Source organism: Rhipicephalus microplus, chromosome 1 (genome assembly GCF_043290135.1).
Source record: "Rhipicephalus microplus isolate Deutch F79 chromosome 1, USDA_Rmic, whole genome shotgun sequence".
Lineage (NCBI taxonomy): Eukaryota > Metazoa > Arthropoda > Arachnida > Ixodida > Ixodidae > Rhipicephalus > Rhipicephalus microplus.
The window spans coordinates 151,384,447-151,402,874 of NC_134700.1; the positions used below are offsets into that span (position 1 = coordinate 151,384,447).

At 43.7% G+C, this 18,428-nt stretch overlaps 1 protein-coding gene across 13 annotated transcripts in view; it reads right to left on the minus strand.

Moving 5' to 3' along the window:
* Window positions 1-932: 932 nt before the first annotated feature.
* The window catches only part of LOC119178365 (calcitonin gene-related peptide type 1 receptor), a 90,310-nt gene continuing 72,814 nt past the window's right edge, over window positions 933-18,428 (minus strand). For 5 of the 13 annotated variants that reach the window (XM_075887482.1, XM_075887480.1, XM_075887484.1 and 2 more), the window contains 7 exons: window positions 17,690-17,756; window positions 16,148-16,214; window positions 15,268-15,353; window positions 10,407-10,502; window positions 5,965-6,006; window positions 3,786-3,875; window positions 933-1,536 (listed from right to left, as the gene is read on the minus strand). In XM_075887482.1, coding sequence (XP_075743597.1) covers window positions 1,338-1,536; window positions 3,786-3,875; window positions 5,965-6,006; window positions 10,407-10,502; window positions 15,268-15,353; window positions 16,148-16,214; window positions 17,690-17,756 — 647 coding nt within the window. In that variant the 3' untranslated portion in view covers window positions 933-1,337. Of the gene's footprint in view, window positions 2,422-3,785; window positions 3,876-5,964; window positions 6,007-10,369; window positions 10,503-15,267; window positions 15,354-16,147; window positions 16,215-17,689; window positions 17,757-18,428 lie in introns of all 13 variants that reach the window. The other 8 variants (XM_075887486.1, XM_075887485.1, XM_075887487.1 and 5 more) reach the window with 8 other exon arrangements.

An 18,428-nucleotide genomic window follows, 5' to 3' on the forward strand; every position in this document is an offset into this window, starting at 1 on the left:
TGGGGTTCTTTAACGTGCGCCCAAATCTGAGCACACGGGCCTACAACATTTACGCCTCCATCGGAAATGCAGCCGCCGCAGCCGGGATTCGATCCCGCGACCTGCGGGTCAGCAGCCGAGTACAACTTGCCGAAACACTGTTTCCAGCGATGTTCCTTCTCGAAAACTTCTGATCAATTCAAGCCTCTCTGTGCCTCTGAACTTCAGTCTTGTTTGGTGCTCAATATCTGTAAGAAAGCTGTGCGTGCCGTCATAACAAACGTGATTGAGTCAAATACGATGTGTTCTTCTCGCGATTGTTTTATAATTTTTGCATTGGTTCGGATACTGTGAGTACTGTGAGTTTAACGTTTGCTGATTATGTCCGTATATCAGTTGTAAGTTAAAGCTGATTTTATAGATTCACACTACGTGTATGTCTATTTTCTAATACAAAACCTGCAATAAAAAAGTTCATTTTATTTGTGCCGATTGAGTTTCGTCTTACTGAGAAATCAGTCAGCTTAAGTTTTGCCTCTTCAGAAAACACGAACAAAATTAAAAAAAAAGATTAACAATATTTCACGAATGGCAGCATGACCGAAGTGGCCAGCGGACTTGAAAAGAAGGCACAAGCGCATTCCGCTTGCATGCGATGTAGGAAAGGAGGGCTTCCGTGTAACCCTCCTCCTCGAGATTTTTTGTTCTTGCCCTCTATTTCAGGACGTCATCAGTGACGTCAGGAAATGAATTTTCTGTTCGTGATTTATTTCTAGTGTGATGCCCGGCAACCGCCAGTGGTAAAAGTAGCGCTGCCGCTGCCGAGTGCGAATACATGGGAGGTATTAGAGTATACTGTATGTGTTCCTTCAGTAGCATATGTACAGTAACTCTAGGGTTTATATGGAGTTTCTGCCTCCTGGTGGCAATTCCGCTCGGATCAACACGCTCCGTTCACGATCCAGGCGAACGCTGCACCGACTTTATTATCATGATCAATGAGTGCATGAATACACAATGTAATCGGCTGAGAACGTCGGCGCAAATTAACGGGCATGCATCACACTGCTGTCCGCTATATGTTTCACAAAAAGGTCCGGTACCCGACTGTACAAATAAACAAAAGTAGATGCAGGCTATTGCCTTCAAGTGTCGCAAAGCGTGTAACATTTAGAGAATTTTTGTTGCTTTCTTTTATTTATTTTATTGATATGAGTGATACGGTGCATAAACAGGGATGATGTAAACAATGCGAGCTGCATATATAATCACCGTTGCATGTACAAGTATAGAAATACACCAAGCAATGTTGTCTCACCTCAAAAACAAGGAAGACGCAACTAGAAAATATTACGTGCCTAACAAAAAGTGAACACCAGTACGGCTGACAATAAGTTACAAAGAAGCCATTTTATTCTGTGACGATCTCCATAAATGCTTGCAGGGTGGTCAAGTGGAATTCTTATTACGTCCTGTGTTTTGTTGCAACATATGATAATCGGCGTACCATTTGACACGTTCTTGCTCATAGGTTTGAGTAGCCTGCGTAAAACTAGCCTGAAAGAAATACCAAACAGAGCAGTTTTTAAACAGTACATTTTGCTCGCACTTGGGCATTGAGTAAGCGTTCACGTTTGCCAATATCGCGTGATAATCCGTGTGCAGCGCACACTCCAGGGTCATTGGCGGACAAGTCAGTGCTGGCATTCCCAAGGCCGTAGCAGGCATTACGATTAAGTAAATTGTGAAATAGTGCCGCGGAATAAGGGAAGATTGAAGGCGAATTACCACATTTCTGCTTTTTTTTTTAAATTTAGCGGTGACTGGCGGGAGGGGGTTTCAGCTGCCGTAGCGAACGAATGCACGAGCTAAATAAATCGCTGAAGTCCTGTGACTTTTATTGCAAATCACAACATAGAGATATACTCTTGTCACAGCTTATATGTATACATGCACGTTTCAGATATGTTCTCGGAACGTGTCCTCGTTTCCACCTTTCAACTCAAAGCTGAGCTATTGCCACCATGTTTCTTGCGTGGAACGATGACACGACAGTTACAGCGCGTAAAAGTACTTCATCTACGCAGTACTTCATCTAGTCATCGTCCTTTTTCTCACTATGCACATTCGTCATGAATGGGAGAAAACGTGCACATCCGGCTGCTCACGCCGCTTCTTTCAAGGGTATGTTGGCAAGCGCTGTCATCCCGAAGTGTGCAGAAGTGCACAGAACCGGGCTCTCAGGACAGCTGCTGTTACGTAGCTCTTGAAACCCCAAGTGGGAACATCAGTGAGGCCTCGGATTAGCACGGGATAACGTGCGCAATGGGCACGACAAATCTGTCCCGCCTCCTTTGATTATTTTCACAGAAGGGACGACTGCTGAATGTTGGCGGGAGATGGCGACAGGCCTTTGCCGTCGGACGCTCTTCTTGACAGGAACTGCGAGATGCGTGATAGTGTCATCAACTCAGCTGCCTCGCATAAGATAAACAAAAGAAGCACCTTATAATAAATAATAAAGGTGTCATATTGAAAACAGTGCGGCAACACGAGGATGCAGAAAGACAGAACGTGTGAATCCCAACCAACGTGACCAAATGTCAACTGAAGGTTCCACGAGAAAATTTTCACCTCAAAAGTTCTCCTTTTAAGTCAGCGTTTCCGCATTTTCAATCGTTGCATAGACAAATCGAGAGGTAACATTGCGGCCACCTATAGGTAGTGACTAATAGTTAACAGCTAAAGTGGTTGCTTGGGCATGTCGGTACGACATATTGAAGGGAAACAAAAAGACCAGGCAATCTTCGACTGTCATTTTCTTTCTTCTTTTCGTTTTAAGTGCACACGTATATATTGCGTGGTTTGATGGCTAAACTTTTGTCGTAAGTCAGCGCTGTTCTCTGCTTGAACTTCTTTGGCTGGTATTTCGTCTTTCGCGGTGTTTTCCTCCAACGATAGTTTGAAGCTTTTGTTGAAGTGTATATCGTTTTGTGCATATGACGTGATAATTATACACGGATAAATGACCTGTAAACTACACCTGTATCACAAAAAAACGGCATCATACGTAACAGGAAAAAAAAAACTATTACAATTTCATCTTGTGAATGCGAACGATCAACGAAGCTTTATCTTGCCACACAGGGCAGCTATAAAAGGCATAATATCAGTCACATTTAGTCCAGGTTTGAGATGTGTTGGCAAAAAAGAAAATACTGCAAAGCGTGCCGCTGATGAGTTAGTTATGTCTATAGTTTCAGTGCAGGGGTGTTTGTCTTCCATTGCTTTTGATAGCACCATTAGTTATACTTCAATCATTTAAGCAAGGCATTTTTAGCAGCTTACTGGAAACGATGTAAGAAAATGAAAACAGCTCTTCTAATTTGAAATAATATCCAGAATTTTACGTCATAAACCCACGATATGATTGCGAGAGAGGCCGTAGTACAAGGCTCCGGCACGTTCGACCATTTGGTGCTTTTAATGAGCCCTGGCATAGCTCAAGACGACCCTCATACTTCGCCTCCGTCGCAATGTGAACTCTGCGACCGGAATTGAACCCACGACCTTCGGGTTAGTAGCCGAGCAGCGCTACACAGCACGGTTGACAAAACATGCTCTTCCGTTCACGTGCAACAGTAGAGCAAGTTGGCAGAAAGTTTTAACCACTGGAAACGGATGCCCTCATTTGATGAGGGTGTGTTGGTCTTATAACGTGGTCTTGTCTTGTCTTTACCACTAACAGAAGGCGTCTCTTTAAGTATTAGTGCACGTTTCAGATTTCGGCACTGAAAGGAACTCACGGTGATGGTAGAGTTAGCGAGGGACATACGGCGCCATTCCTTTGTAGCGCAAGGAGTTTGTGACAGCACTCTGCGAAGAGCTGTAAGAACCTGTTGGGAAGGTAAGAGTAGTCACCTCGTAAACAGTCCAGAAACGATTATGGAATCACTTGTTTTACGTTTAACATTTATTATAGTTTTTTCGTAGCTTCTAAAGAAGGACAAAAAAAAAAACGCCAGTTCTGCGTAGAAGGCGCAGCACAGTTACAGCGAAAGCTATAGAAGAACGGCCTTTCAGAGCCTTTTCTAAACACTCATGGGGTAACTGGTGCAAGCACACTTGCTGGGTACCCACGACGGCATTATTAATAAAAAGTTTAGGGTAGTAGGCTGGCATTCGCTGTATGCTGTTTTTCGTCCTTCTTCTGAGAAGCATGGTATCCGCTAAACTATTGCGAGAAATTTTGTGCCAATTGTTCATGCAGTGTTGTTGTTGTTGTTGTTTCCCTGTAGAAATGGCTCGTACCCAAAGAAGGGGATTGGCCGATTTTAAGGTGAATTTGCCCTAAACTTTCAGCATTGTGTCATTCCTACAATTTTTTTTGTAACTTAATTTTGATTCATGCAGTGGTGGACGACGATGACGAATTATGCCTGAAGAGGGTATGTGCCACAGTTAATACCTGAACAAAGACAAGCTTTTGTAATGGGTAGGATAATTCGATGACCCACTCGTTACGCTATTCGCATTGTGCGACGACTGCTAGTTCGTTTGCTGTTTTAGAACATTTCATATGTCGTATTAACGCGATTGCTTTCACGACATCAAGCCTGCATAAACAAGTTTGCCAACGAGTCACAAGTACCGGCGGGGCTCAATGTGGTATGATACTGGGCCAGCACCCAGCGGACCCGGGTTCGAGCCCCACTGTGTCACTGGTACTAGGTCTTTTTTCTAATTTCGCGCGATGTAGTTGCGGACACCGGTGGTGGTGGTGGCGGACAACTACGGCGCTGCGCATGACCCGAGTTGTAATCTCATAACAGCTTTTGCTGCAATAATAGGATAATTAGTGGCCGTTCATGAGCTTACGTAATACTGTGCACTGTCTCTCATTGCCCATGAGTATAAAGATTGGCATAATTCAGTAGGCAACACTGGTATCACTGCTTGCTTTGACACTTCACAGGTTTCAAGTAAGTGGAGCTGTTATCTAACACGCTTAACAATAGAGAGCTACAAAACTTTATGCTACTTTCCTATGGTGTACTGTGTTTTGCTGTGCTACTATATTTGTCTTGGTATGAGGGCCATGTACACCTTCCTGGTTATTTATTAGACCGACCGAGTATGGTTTCGAAGCGCTTTGCCTATATTCGTTAACATTGTTTTGTACGACTTATATTGATGTTGGCTCTCACAGTCGGTTGGCCATTTCATATAAGGTCACCTTCGTCAGCCAGAAAAAAAAAAGCCTTTGCCATTATTTTCACGCTGCTCCATTGTGAGTTATAAACTTCTAGCATGGTTTCTCACTTTGTTTTGTTACCATACAGAAGGGGGCTTAGGTTAGGCTAGTTTAGGTACGTGCTAACAGAGCTTTTTTGTCGTCATAGGACACTCGCAAGGTGGACGCGACGATGAGACCAGCGCTGTTATTTTGCGCCTTTATCTACGTCAGCCAAAACTTCAAGCAAGCCCACAATGAACTCTCCCCATGCAGTACTGCCAGAGTACTCTGGTACTATCAAAGCTGCGTGGCTTACCGATGCAGTCGTCACGCTTACAAACGCTCTGTTCCCCATTTCTCCACGAAAAGTATGTATAGCAAAAATTATTTTGTTATAAATATGATTTTGTTTATCGGCCTTGTTTCATGGCTTTCCTGCCAGTTCTTTTTTTTTGTCATGAAATAGACTCATGTTGTCGTCCCATGCTCATGAAGCATCGTCTAATGTTTTCGCCAGCGCTTCCATCGTATTTTTTCATTGCGGTTGTTATCACCTATCTGGCGACCCTGTCCCTTGCACCGTAAAACGACATACGCCATCGTTACAATTTACGTAATTATTGGCAACACATTGAGAAACTGATTGGGTATGAAGATATAGAACCAGAAAGTACCAATAAATATATCATGCTTACTGCCATAACGTACTTAAAATGTTGAAAGAAAATTTTATAACACACAGCACTCACCTCTTCATTAAAGAAGCAATACAGCATTGATACGCAAAGACCCTGTAACGAAAAGGCAAAGCAGAGTACCGAATATGGAATGAAAGAACACGTTTCTGCAAGCCTGTTTTCTGTGGATTACAATGAAAAAAAAAAGAAAAGCTAAACGGAAAAAAATTGCAGATCTCACGTACCTGGGAATCAATGTTTGTTATGCGAAGCATGCGTGCGGAGGAAAGGCGAGCGGGTTGCAATTTTTTATTTAGTGACACGCCTTGAAATGACGCTAAAAATGTACAAATGTCGGACGCGCAGACATACGTTGAAGAGTTGCAGATGTTTCTTTAACCAGTTGTTTGCACTAGCGCAACGATGCCAACTGGAACACGCGTATTAGCAACACCAGAAGCTGATATGAAGCGGTGATGCTCGCGAAGATGCTGGCCCTGAACACTGCTACATAAACCAACTTTAGCGCATGGCGACTAACTACATTTGACGTTAACCCGACGTGACGGCTCTATCAAAAGAGTACACATTTAATGTTTAACAAATTGTGTAGGCAGCACTGCAACCACTATTGACGTTTCACGAATATTAGCGTCTATCTGAGAAGTAGAGAAGCAGAATACTTGGGTTCGATTCCAGCTAGGACCCTGACATTTATTTTTTGGACTCGTTGAGTTGACGCTACCGTCGTCGGGTATTTCTTTACACTCGCGCGTTAAAATGGCCCATGTGTGTTCTCGTTGTTCCTGGGTAGATACTAAGTGTCGATTACCTGAGGCACATACCCTTATACCAGTGGCACCTACCCGCCCGTGGGTATGTGCCGCTCTCTGGCGGGAAGTGTTTGACGATGTACGCGATGGGATTGTGACATTATTCGTGTCTTGACCAGCCCGTCGTATTCGTCAAATAATCTTACCCTCCCATGCTAATTTTGGTTCACGCCAAGTTAAGGGGGTGACCAGTAAGCACCCAAACACAAGCAGCTAAATAGAGAGATAGATACGCTCAAAGTCACCGAAGTTCGCTAAGAAATGCTTCGCATTTAAAACTCCACACGCCATCGCTGTGTTTCGTTTTTACGACTCTATCATTGCGCATATTGCTTCAACATGCGAAATAATTAGGTGTTGATTGGATGCTACTTCCTTTCTTAGCATGAAAGTATTTTATGCCAGGGTTTACCATATGGCTCCGTTGACGTATTTCCGTGGCGGATATGACGTTGTATAACATACACCAACATATGATCAGGAAAAAAGAAGAAAAAGTTCTGATGCCGAAAGTTGAACCTACGACACCTCCCTTCACAGTGCGCGGCTGGAAGTCACTCGGCCACGGAGCATAGGTTCTTCACCTTACTAAAAGTGAACTATTCATATACACCATTTAGCGTTGGCAGTACTAAGAGGTTGGTGGCTTCAGCATGTTCTTGTTATCACTAGCTAGATGGCGCGAAGGGTGTGGACGTTGCTCCCTACAAGTTTGTCGCCGCACGCGTTGCGAAGCACGCGCGCCTCTACCCTGCGTGATCTCTTGTGCGCGCGCGCTTATCTCGAGATGGGAGTGGTTTGTTCGTCTTGGGATTTCACAGCAAGTTTCCCTTGAACTTACAATGAGCATGAAGGTCACTTCGCTGGCGGCCGCGGCCACTTTTGGAAAAGGAGCGTGCTGCTCACACACAGAGAAATAGCCATTGTGGCAGCTGTTCGCGCTCGGCTATAGTGTTTGTTCTTTTTGTGCGACCTTTCTGTTTGAGAAGCGTGGTGCAAGTTTCCAGCTGCTTGCGATTCTTCGCGCGACATTGCAATTTGTTGCTATAGCTTCGCTTTGGTGACGAAACGATGAACACTACTCTACCGTTGTTAAGACAAGTTAAGACAAGTTTCACTTTCGTGTTATGCCGATTCGTATGGACCCGAGATCAACCACGCTTTCTAATATATGACCGCGCACAACTTTACACGACCTGACCTAGCTAGCAGTCGTGTTTGACGATCAGAAAGCACTGTGTCTTGCTTCTATAAAAGACATGTTTTTTATATTTACATATTCCACGAGTGCATCTCACCACAGCCTACGGCAGGGTTCATTTCAAGGCTGTATGCTACCCTGGAGCAAAATTGTTTAAGGCCTATACGCCGGAAAAAAATGTCTGTGGGTACGATTAGCAAATTAAGTGGCCGTTTTGATAAGGCCAAAACACGAGCAAATTTTGCCTGGGAATATTGATGGGAAGAAGTGGCAACACAGTAACCACGCTTCAGCGTATTGTCTATGTCCTTGCTTTCAATCATATGGGGTATAGTGAGGCCCGTAGGCAGGAGTTTTTGAAGTGAGGGGAATGGGGGAGTGCACTTGCTGAATGCCTTGAAAAACATATTTTCACTATTCATTCTCGGCAAAAAAAAAACTCCCCCTCATCCAAATTTAGGGACGCAAAGGCCAAGCCTTTTTTCACAGTCATTATCATGTGGTTCCATCCCTCACGAGTAGCGCAAAGCGTAAGCTTTACCTGTCTTCGAATCAGGCGCTCGCTCCGATCTCCTTAATTACAGACCAATTTCTTTGACTTGCACTTTCTCAAAGCTCCTCGAACATGTTATTCACTCACAGATTATTGATTATCTCAAAAAATCACAACAACATTTTCAAACAGCAGCATGGTTTTCGCAAGGGTTTCTCTTGCAAGACTCAGCTTGGAGGATTTACTAACGACCTATACTTGCCTATATGGACAACGGGTTTCAGGTTGACGCTTGATTTCCAGACTTCTCGAAGGCTTATAATTGTGGCAGCTTGGGCTAGTTGGTATGGCATGACGATAGTTATAGCGCGAGAACAAAACGACGACACAGAGGCAAGTGTCCTTCGTGTCCTTTTTGTCTCTGTGTCGTCGTTTTGTTCTCGAAGGCATTTGATCGTGTCCCTCACTACAGATAAATACTTAAGTTAGCGCATCTCAACATTGGTTCTACGGTCGTTGCATGTGTTAAAGACATTCTCTCCTCTCGCATCCGATTCACATCCGTAAACGGTTCTAACTCTTCAACGGCGCAGGTTACATCCGGCGTACCAAAAAGGAGCGTGCTAAACCCTCTACTCTTTCTCATATTTATCAATGATTGACTGAATGTAATTTCTTCTCACATTAGATTATACGCCGACGACTGCGTTTTGTATTGTGCCATCAGAAGTGACAAGGACCACGGAGCCCTGCAAGTTGATCTCGAATCCATCAATTCATGGTGCTCATCATGGCGAATGAAGCTAAATCACTGCAAGGCTACAATCGTCTCGTTTATACGAAATACTTGCCGCCTCCTGACCACATGTACACTTAATCACACACTCGCAGACTCAGTGACTTCATACAAATATCTAGGACTTCACTTCCTATATGATCTCTCCTGGAACCGATCACATTCTTGCAGCTGCCAACCGCTCCATCGGGATGTTAAAACGCAAACTACGTCATGCTCCTATACGCATGTGCGAAAACTGGCGTATATTGCCCTTATCCGCCCGAAAGTTGAGTACGCTTCAGCCATATGGGATCCGGATCTAGCATACTCCATTAATAACATATAATCTTGGCAGAACCGTGCTGCTCGTTTCATTTGTTCCGAATACTCTCGTTTCACTATCGTCACTGCCTTAAAAGCTCGTGCTGGTCTTGTTAACCTATACCATCGTCGAAAACGTGCTCACTTATCTCTTTTTATAAAAACTATCATCACCAATTGCTTCATGATAATTTTTTTCCAGTCCCCCTTAGCAATCTTTCCTCGCAGTGATCATCCTCTGAACGTCAGACGCATAACATGCGGCACCTCATCATTCGTTAATTAGTTCATACCAAAAACTATCACTCAATGGAACCAGCTGCCTCGAGCTACTGCAATAGAAAGAATCACTGGAAGATTTAATGAACTTTTAAAAACTATAACGAAGTTTAGCATTTTGTGCTGTTCTCCTCAACAGATTTCGTTTTCCTTTTTTGGTCCATCTTTATGTAAGTCTGTTACCTTTCATTGCGTTTTTAGTTGTTTACTTTTCTATATTTCGAACAGACGTTATGTTATTGTGTTGCTCTTTTCATATGCGCATGTTATATGTTCTGTTTGCAATTTTTTATGCTTGATGTGTATCAATTTCATTATTTCTTTTAAACGCACCCCTCTATGTAATACCCTCCCAGTGAGGGCTTTTAGGGGGTTTCTCGAAATAAATAAATAAAGGCACTCTGCTGGTTACGGGCCTGGCTACAGTAATTGTTATTGTGAAGTGAGGGTAACAATGGCATGACCTTGTTATGTAAATGTTCTCATTTGTGAGTTGATCCCCTCACTTCGCATGAAAAAACTAAAGTCGCAGAATTGGGCTACAACACTTTGAAGCGAAGAAGGCAGCCCACTTGTAAAGACGTGACGAGGGCCGAGAAGATCTCGTACGTCAGGCAGATGCGATCCCTCTCTGGGCGGAACGGCAACACCACGTAGTGAAGGCCCAGCAGCGGAAGGAGAATCAGTGTGGCACGCACGGCTTTCCTGAAGAACACAGGGAGGCGCACAAATAAGACTTCAATGTTTGACTATAGTGCTCGTGTTAGTACACTTTTCGCCCCATTGCAAGTGCTGCGGAATTATCCGTCTATTGTTTTGTGAGAACGAATGACACTGGTGAAACAGTCTTGTCGAGAAAGGAAGAAAGAAAGAAGAGAGAGAAAGAAAGAAAGAAAGAAAGAAAGAAAGAAAGAAAGAAAGAAAGAAAGAAAGAAAGAAAATTGGCAGATCTCACGTACAGTAGGAATCGATGATATGCAAAGCATGAACGAGAAATGTTGATATGTCATTTTAGAATCAGCACAACGTTACGAGGTGGAGGTAAATGCTGCTGCATATGACTTCCGTGTCATAATTATCATGTTTGGATGTGCCATTCACCTTCGTCATCTATTCATGTCACGTGACACCAAATTGAGTATATTTGAGGCTAGCGAAACGGCCGCGAGCGCTCTATGAGGGTGGTATGTTGTCGTGTTCTTACATGACACACCAGTCAGGACTATCATGTTTGCACCCGTCATATATTTCGTCATCCATTGACGTACCATTATACCAAATGTGGTATATATGACGCTAGCGAAATGGTCGCGAGTGCATCATGAGCATGGCATGTAGTCATGTTGTAATACGGGACACATGTCATGATTTTCATGTTAGGGTCTGTCGCTGGTGTTCGCCATGCAATCATGTCGTACCATACCAGATTTTAAACATGCCATGTGAACGAAACCACCACAAGAGCTGCAGGACCATGGAATGTAAATCATGACATTCACGACATAATATCATACAGCATATCGTCTTCTCTGTTCGTTTTTTCTTTCTCATTTCGTGTGATAGCGATTAGGGACAACGACGGCGGCGGACAACTGAGCCACCAAAACCGGCTGCTGTGATCTCATTAACGCTTTCACTGTCAAAGTCTTATTCACCCTGGTCTTATTCACCCTGGTCTTATTCACCCTGGTGCCCGATCACGACTGTCGACTAGGAAGCGACTCACCGTGACTTGATGTTCACATTGGTGGCGGGACTCGCATGAATGAAACTCGCATGAATGAAATGTGAAACCGCACTCGCACGAATTAAATGTGATCGAGCGACTGGCCCAATGCAATTGGTTTTCCCGAAAGCGACCGTCTGCAACTGTATGCGACCTACCTGAGTCGCTGTTGTGAACTAGTGTTAAGAAAATATTTTGATAGTGAGTATGTGTGGGTTGTGCACTCCCACAACCCAGGCTCTCACTGGCTGCATTCAGCTGACAAATGTTCGTCACGTGCGACATTCCACTGTTTACTCGCTGTAATTAATCACCCCGCTGCGGTGGTAATAGTGGCTAAGGTACTCGGCTACTGACCCGCACGTCACGGGATTGAATCCCGGCTGCGGCGGCTGCATTTTTAGGGGCGAAGCTCCTTATAGCGGCACCCGTTCGTCCCTCGTAGTCGTAGTAGTAGTGTGTAACCAGTCTTAAATTTTGACCTCCAAGGTGGTGCCGGTGGGAGATTTCTTCTGTGCGTTGTTGAACAATAAAAAATTCGCAGCGTGTGCGTTAAAGGGTCACTCACCAGGTTTGACAATTTTAAGCTGACAAGCGCAATGCGTAGACGCGGCGTTCATGTTCACGTCTGCCAAAATTTGCAACGCTACGCGCCGCGGAAATGGGTCAACTTTCAAGATGAAAGCTGCTCCCCCTCCACTCTGCCGGCGCATGCCTAGAGACTGAGGGCATGACGTGGACGTATGAATGGCCCTACGTACACGGTAATGCAGTGACGTTGGTCATCTACGTAGACGACTCTGCTCTGATGTTGTAAGCAGTATACCACGTGACATGGCAAACATTATATAACACAACATGCGTAGTTTATGTATTTGTTGCTTTAAGAGATTATTAAAACTTGAACTAAATAATGAGACGCAATGAAAAATTGTGCCCGTTTTTCTTTCATTATTTCCCGTGAAATGCTACGAGATGCGGGGCTAATGTGCCACCGTTTTGCATGCGTTCGGGTCCTCGCGGTCAGCGCATTGAGCAGACGACCGCCGTGGAACGCTTCTACGCGTTCACGCACTCATTGTGCTCATCTACTCTACCACCTCTAAGCCAGCGTTTCCAAACCATCCAGCAGAAACAGGCAGAAGACCACAAAATAATGCTGGTCAACAAAGCAACGCTGCTCGCGTGCTCGGGGGATGGACTTGTTTTGGCACGTCATGCACAGGTCACCTCTTGGTCGGATGCCGGAAAGGGTGGGAAAAAGCTTTGGCTTGCGAAGGCTACGCGGAGGAGCGGCAAGGGTTTCGAGCTCGCCTCCTCTCAACCTCGTTTCGTGCCGCTTCAAAAAACCTGTTTTCTCCGCTCGTAATGAAGCGACTCGAAAACTTTTTTGTGGCAAAATGTTCCTCATCGGACACCCAACAGCTTCCACTGTCTAACTAAAATTCGTTATGGGGCCTGGTGAGCGGCCCTTTAACGAAAAGCCGAATTCTCCTGTCTCTCATTCCCCCTTAGCAGCTATTGGCATGTACATTGAGCACTATCTGACAAGAAAGGGTTGCTACGTTGCACTCGCTGGGCGTAACCTCCTTGGTTTTAGAAAGGTTTAGCGAGCGTTGGGCCGCAGTACCATGAATACAGTAAACTAGTATATATCATGAACTCGAGGTGGTTAAAGGTGGGAAGTAGACACGAAGCGCAAGCCGTAAGATGATGTGCGTGTGCCTCTTCTCATTCAGTCCTTGGAATGTCAGCTGGATGGTGGTGCTTCTATATGAGGAATATATGATGAAAAGATGCGAGATGGTGGTATTTGGAGTGTTGTATAGTTCGACAAACGGACACACAGACAGATGCATGGACGGACGCACGGATGGCTGCACGGACGGATGGACGCATGGACGTACGGACGCATGGACGGACGCTGGAGCGGATGCGTGGACGAACGCAGGAATGGACGCACAGATGGACGTGCGGACGCACGAACAGATGCACGCGTGGACGGGCGGATGGACGCACGGGTGGTCACACAGACGCACGCATGGATGGACGGAAGCAAGAACGAATGGATGGACAGATGCTTCGCCCCACTCTCCATCACTCACTCCGTGGATATGCTGCCATTTTTTTATGGAGGCGAAAATGCTGTAGACACGTGCGCTCAGATTTGGGTGGACGTTGAAGAACCACAGCTGGTCAAATTTTCGGAGCCTTCCACTACGGTGTCTCTCATAACTATATGGCGGTTTCGGGACGTTAAACCCAATATATAAGTGAATCGTGCTGTAATCAACAAACATTGAGAATGATTGATTGATATGTCGCGTTTAACATTGCAAAACCACCATATGATTATGAAAGATGCCGTAGTGGAGTGCTCCGCAAATTTCAACCACCTGAGAATCTTGGGAAGCTTCAACAGCAGAAGTTATGTCTATACTTGTACTCGGCGCGCTGGTGTTATCTCAATCTGGCATATATGAAAATGAGCAGTGACGAAATTTAGAAATTGCCAAGAAAACGTGTTTGTGTGGCGCAACTCAGCTGTTACTAGAAACCTCTAGCAGACGCCATTATCACATAGTGAACTGAGTGAGAGTAATTGTCCTAACGATGGCGAAGCTGAGCTGCCTATGTTTCTCAGTGCTGAATACGAAATCTACTATTTACCACCCAATGTCCGCACACAACAGCAACTGACATAAGCTTGCCCAGGGTTCCCCTTCTTGGGAGGGAGGGGGGAGGCTAAGGTTTGTCGCAGTGCCCCAAAAATCTATTAGATAAATGTATGCAACAGACTTTGCCTCCCCTTCGCCCCTCCTCCGGGTGAGGGACGGTCACCCTTCCTAAACCCCCATCCTTCCGCGCACTGCGCATGCCTATGACAACAGAGGAGGCTTTCTCAATGGTGCCCTGCCACACTTTTTGAGCATGGTTAGAAAACACTGCCGATCGGTAGTAGAGGCTCTCGAGAACACACAAGCGAAATATTATAACGCAGCACGCTGTTTAAAATTCACAATAAATTATCCAAGTCAACTAAAAATTGCTTTCTTTTCTCTCTATAAATCACGGAAGACGCTCAAAAATCGTGCGTAGAAGGCCGTTCATTAGCCATTGACTGATTTGAACATGGCCCACTCGGTAGTTAAATGAATCGCCGCGGGAGGCCGTGACTTGCGCACGCGTGCGCGCGTGATCACTAAAGAAGCCTCATACTAAAGAAGCCGCCCATTCGGAGAAAAAGAAAAGTGCCGGAGGTCACGAAGCGCGCGTGACGTTTTTTTTTCTTCTTTTTTTGCACCTGTCATTCTTCCCTGCTTTGCCTCCAGCGCTTTCGCCGGAACGAGAGAAGAGACAACGCGATTGCAGCGTGCGACAATTATTTGTAACTCCGCTCGTACTGGACATATTCTTAAAATTTTTACTGAGTTGAATTCATGAGGCAATACGCTCTTTTGGTGAATCCATTGCATGGTTACTTGAAGAAGTGTTTCAGGGCCCCTTTGAAAGATGAGCGCCCCATTCAAAGTGATAAGGGGTTGCGTGCGTCATTTACGCGGCTACACAGATTATGATCGATAGTGAGATATTACTTGTATTCCTACAATTGACATCAGGAACTTTATTAAAACGACATTTCACGTAGACGCATGTTGTACAGGATAGTCAAAAATAAAAGACAGTTGGGAGAGACTTAGAGAGTAGCTAATTGTTACGAGTTCAAAAATATTTTTCACTTACCTCGCACTGTCGCGGTCTGGAGAATTTACAGCTCTTAGTTTTGACACCAGAACCCTTACAATGTTCACGAGGAATGCGAGGCTTAGCTGCACGAAATAAGTGACAATTATAAAGGGCGCCATCAATATGTTTTATGACCCATGCAATCTAAACACAAAATTCTAAATACAAACAAGCCTTCGTCGCGCTAATGTAACGTCATAACGTGCACAGCAGCTTTCCGTAATTAATCTTCGCGTTGTATAATGGGCAGTGGCGCTTTTAAAAGGTGCACGCTTTTGCGTCTACACTGCTCCGAATTGGGGTAAACGTAAAATTACATGCTAGAAATGATTTAGAAGCTGAATACTTCTGCGTGTATTGTCTATTCAACAGAGAAAAAACGGAGATCTGTCTGGACAATTTTGGCGCCTTTGACTATAACGTCAAACAACAACAACAACAACAACAACAACAACAACAACAACAACAACAACAACAACAACAACAACAACAACAACAACAACAACAACAACATTAATAATAATAATAATAATAATAATAATAATAATAATAATAATAATAATAATAATAATAATAATAATAATAATAATAATAATAATAGTAATAATAATAATAATAATAATAATAATAATAATAATAATAATATTAATAATAATAGTTGTTATCATTTGACTATCTCGTTCTTAGAGGACTTTGGCGGAAAGGAACATTTCGCGCATAAATACGACTCCTACTGATCATTCAAACCATTTATGTTTTTTTTTCGAAAACTGAAAACTAGTTTTGAAGTTTTTAAACGGGGCCCTGAAAGGTCGAATGGGGAATATAGGTTCACACTTTTGTTCTGGAGCGCAACAAAGCCCGTGCATCGCCTTACCAGTATTGAAAAGCATACAGGCACAATCAGTATGTAGGTGTACCACACATCGTGTTCCAACCAGCACCTAAAAAGAAGGAAATAAATAGCTGTTTAAACGTAATGTAAATGTGACCGATATGTGAGAAAAACAAACAAACCAGCGCGCATCATTTATTGACAAAAATTTAGAGTTTATTTTTGTCAAGTATTTGCGGCTAGTGTTAACACCGTTGCCCATGTGGAAGGATGGATGGATGAACTTTATTTGGTCCTTCAGAACGTGCACGTTGCGGGCCGCTCCCACGTCATGTGTGTGATTTTTTTTTATCCTATTTCTTCGCGCTATTCACACTGTTTTTTTTATACAATGAAGATGAACCAACTCCCCAAAATGAAGTTATTCCTATCAGTTCGGCGTGGTTAAGAAATGCATGACAACTCTTGTGGAATGAGTTGAAACGATGCACACGCTTACGAAAATTTCTTGCCTCGTTATTGTGCCTGCACACGTCACAAAGGTAGCACAATTTTTCGGGGAATGCCACTCGACATAGAGTTAAATGACACTTCTTCGAGAGACAATAAGCTTCTTAGCGTTATGAAACAGCACACGTCAAGTGGACTATTGCTCGCGGAACTAAATGTTACATGGATAACAGGGGCAAAATCAATAACCAGTATTATTTTACGATTCAACAGGTTCTTCAGCACAGTACAGGAAAAGCTCGTTAGTGAGAACTCCTTTACTTCAAACTTACAATTAATTTGAACTGACGCCCTGTTTCCGACACAGCCCTGTGTAGTTCTATTGGGGGGGGGGGGGGATCTTGATAATTCAAACACGTCATTATACACAACAAGAAATTAGAACTGCAAGCCACCTGGCTTTCAACGCTGCTCTCAGAAGTGGGCCATTGGTGAAGACAATGTGTTGGAAAACCAAGCCAAACCAAATATATTACTAGAGCGGCAAAACAACGAAATAGCAGCATTTCTCCGCGGATGAGAATTCGAACGCTGTGCATGGAATTGTTCGCCAGGTGGCAAGCGATGCTAATGGAGTCGCGACAGAAAATCGCAAGCAAGTATAAATAACTGATTACTTCAAATTTTGATCGCGTTAACTCTGCCAATGTAACGAACGTGTTTTGTAGCACAAATAGCGCCGTATACATTTTGACTGGCCCACTGCTCATATTAATGCACGCCGCTGCGTAATTCTGGCGTATCACTGACTAATTAATTCGTTCTTTTCACTGTTAGAGCCTTATGAGCCTAATTTACAAAATCACCTGCCACAAATTTTACTGTTGCCTAATTGGCGAGTCCTGAGGTGGCTTCTTTGGGTTCTGCCCGGGTAGTGCGGCGGCATGTACGTTCATTCTGGCGCCCGCCCACTAAATTGAACTCCACTTGTGAGAACAATGTTATAGTCCCCTTTGTGTTTAACAGCTTAACAAGCTTTTTATGCATTTGAAATTAAGAGAAGCTCGTTTTACAACCTTATGCCCTAACAACAACAACAAAAAAAAACATTAATCAAAGCCTCATATCACTCACATTCTCGATGCGTCTGAGTCTAAGCCACGTGCCACAGTGTAGGCAACGCTTGGAAATAAGGGAAAACCTGCGAAGTAGGTAAGACCATTGACGTATGAAAAATGAGAACACCGATGCTTTAACTTTGAGCTTCTTATGAATGAATAAGCCTACCCACATAAATAAAAAAATTCATCGAACAGGGCTTGCTTGTGCGTTCGAATGAGGTTTCTAAATACCTGCCCTATGTTTGCCGATTCTGCGATTCCTATTAGGCATCGGATGTGAAAACAACTTAAAATGAACGGGATAACCTTAATACCAATCACTTTATTGCAAGGTATTGGTGATTGACAGTCCAGAATAAACACTAGAAACAGGGTAGAAATATGTTTCACGTGGCTTTTTTTTTCGTCGCCATGCTTTAAGAAGTATTGAGAAATCGTGTAACGTCAGTATTAAACGTCAGGTAATATGGCCACAAATCAAAGTTTGTTGATGCAAGACAACTTTTCTTGATCATTCTATCGAACATAGAAAGAACGGAATTAATAATAAAATTTTGAGTTTAATGTCCTAAAACCAACATATTATTGTGAGAAATAACGCAATAAAGTTTCTTAAAATATTGCATTTGTTATCAGTAATAGGTTTTAACGAAAAGGTAATGTTAGAGTGACTATTCTTTCTAATTTTTGCGCTTTACTAGTATTATGGGGTGTTCGGTTGGCATATTTAGGAGATTCAGAGCCAATGTTGC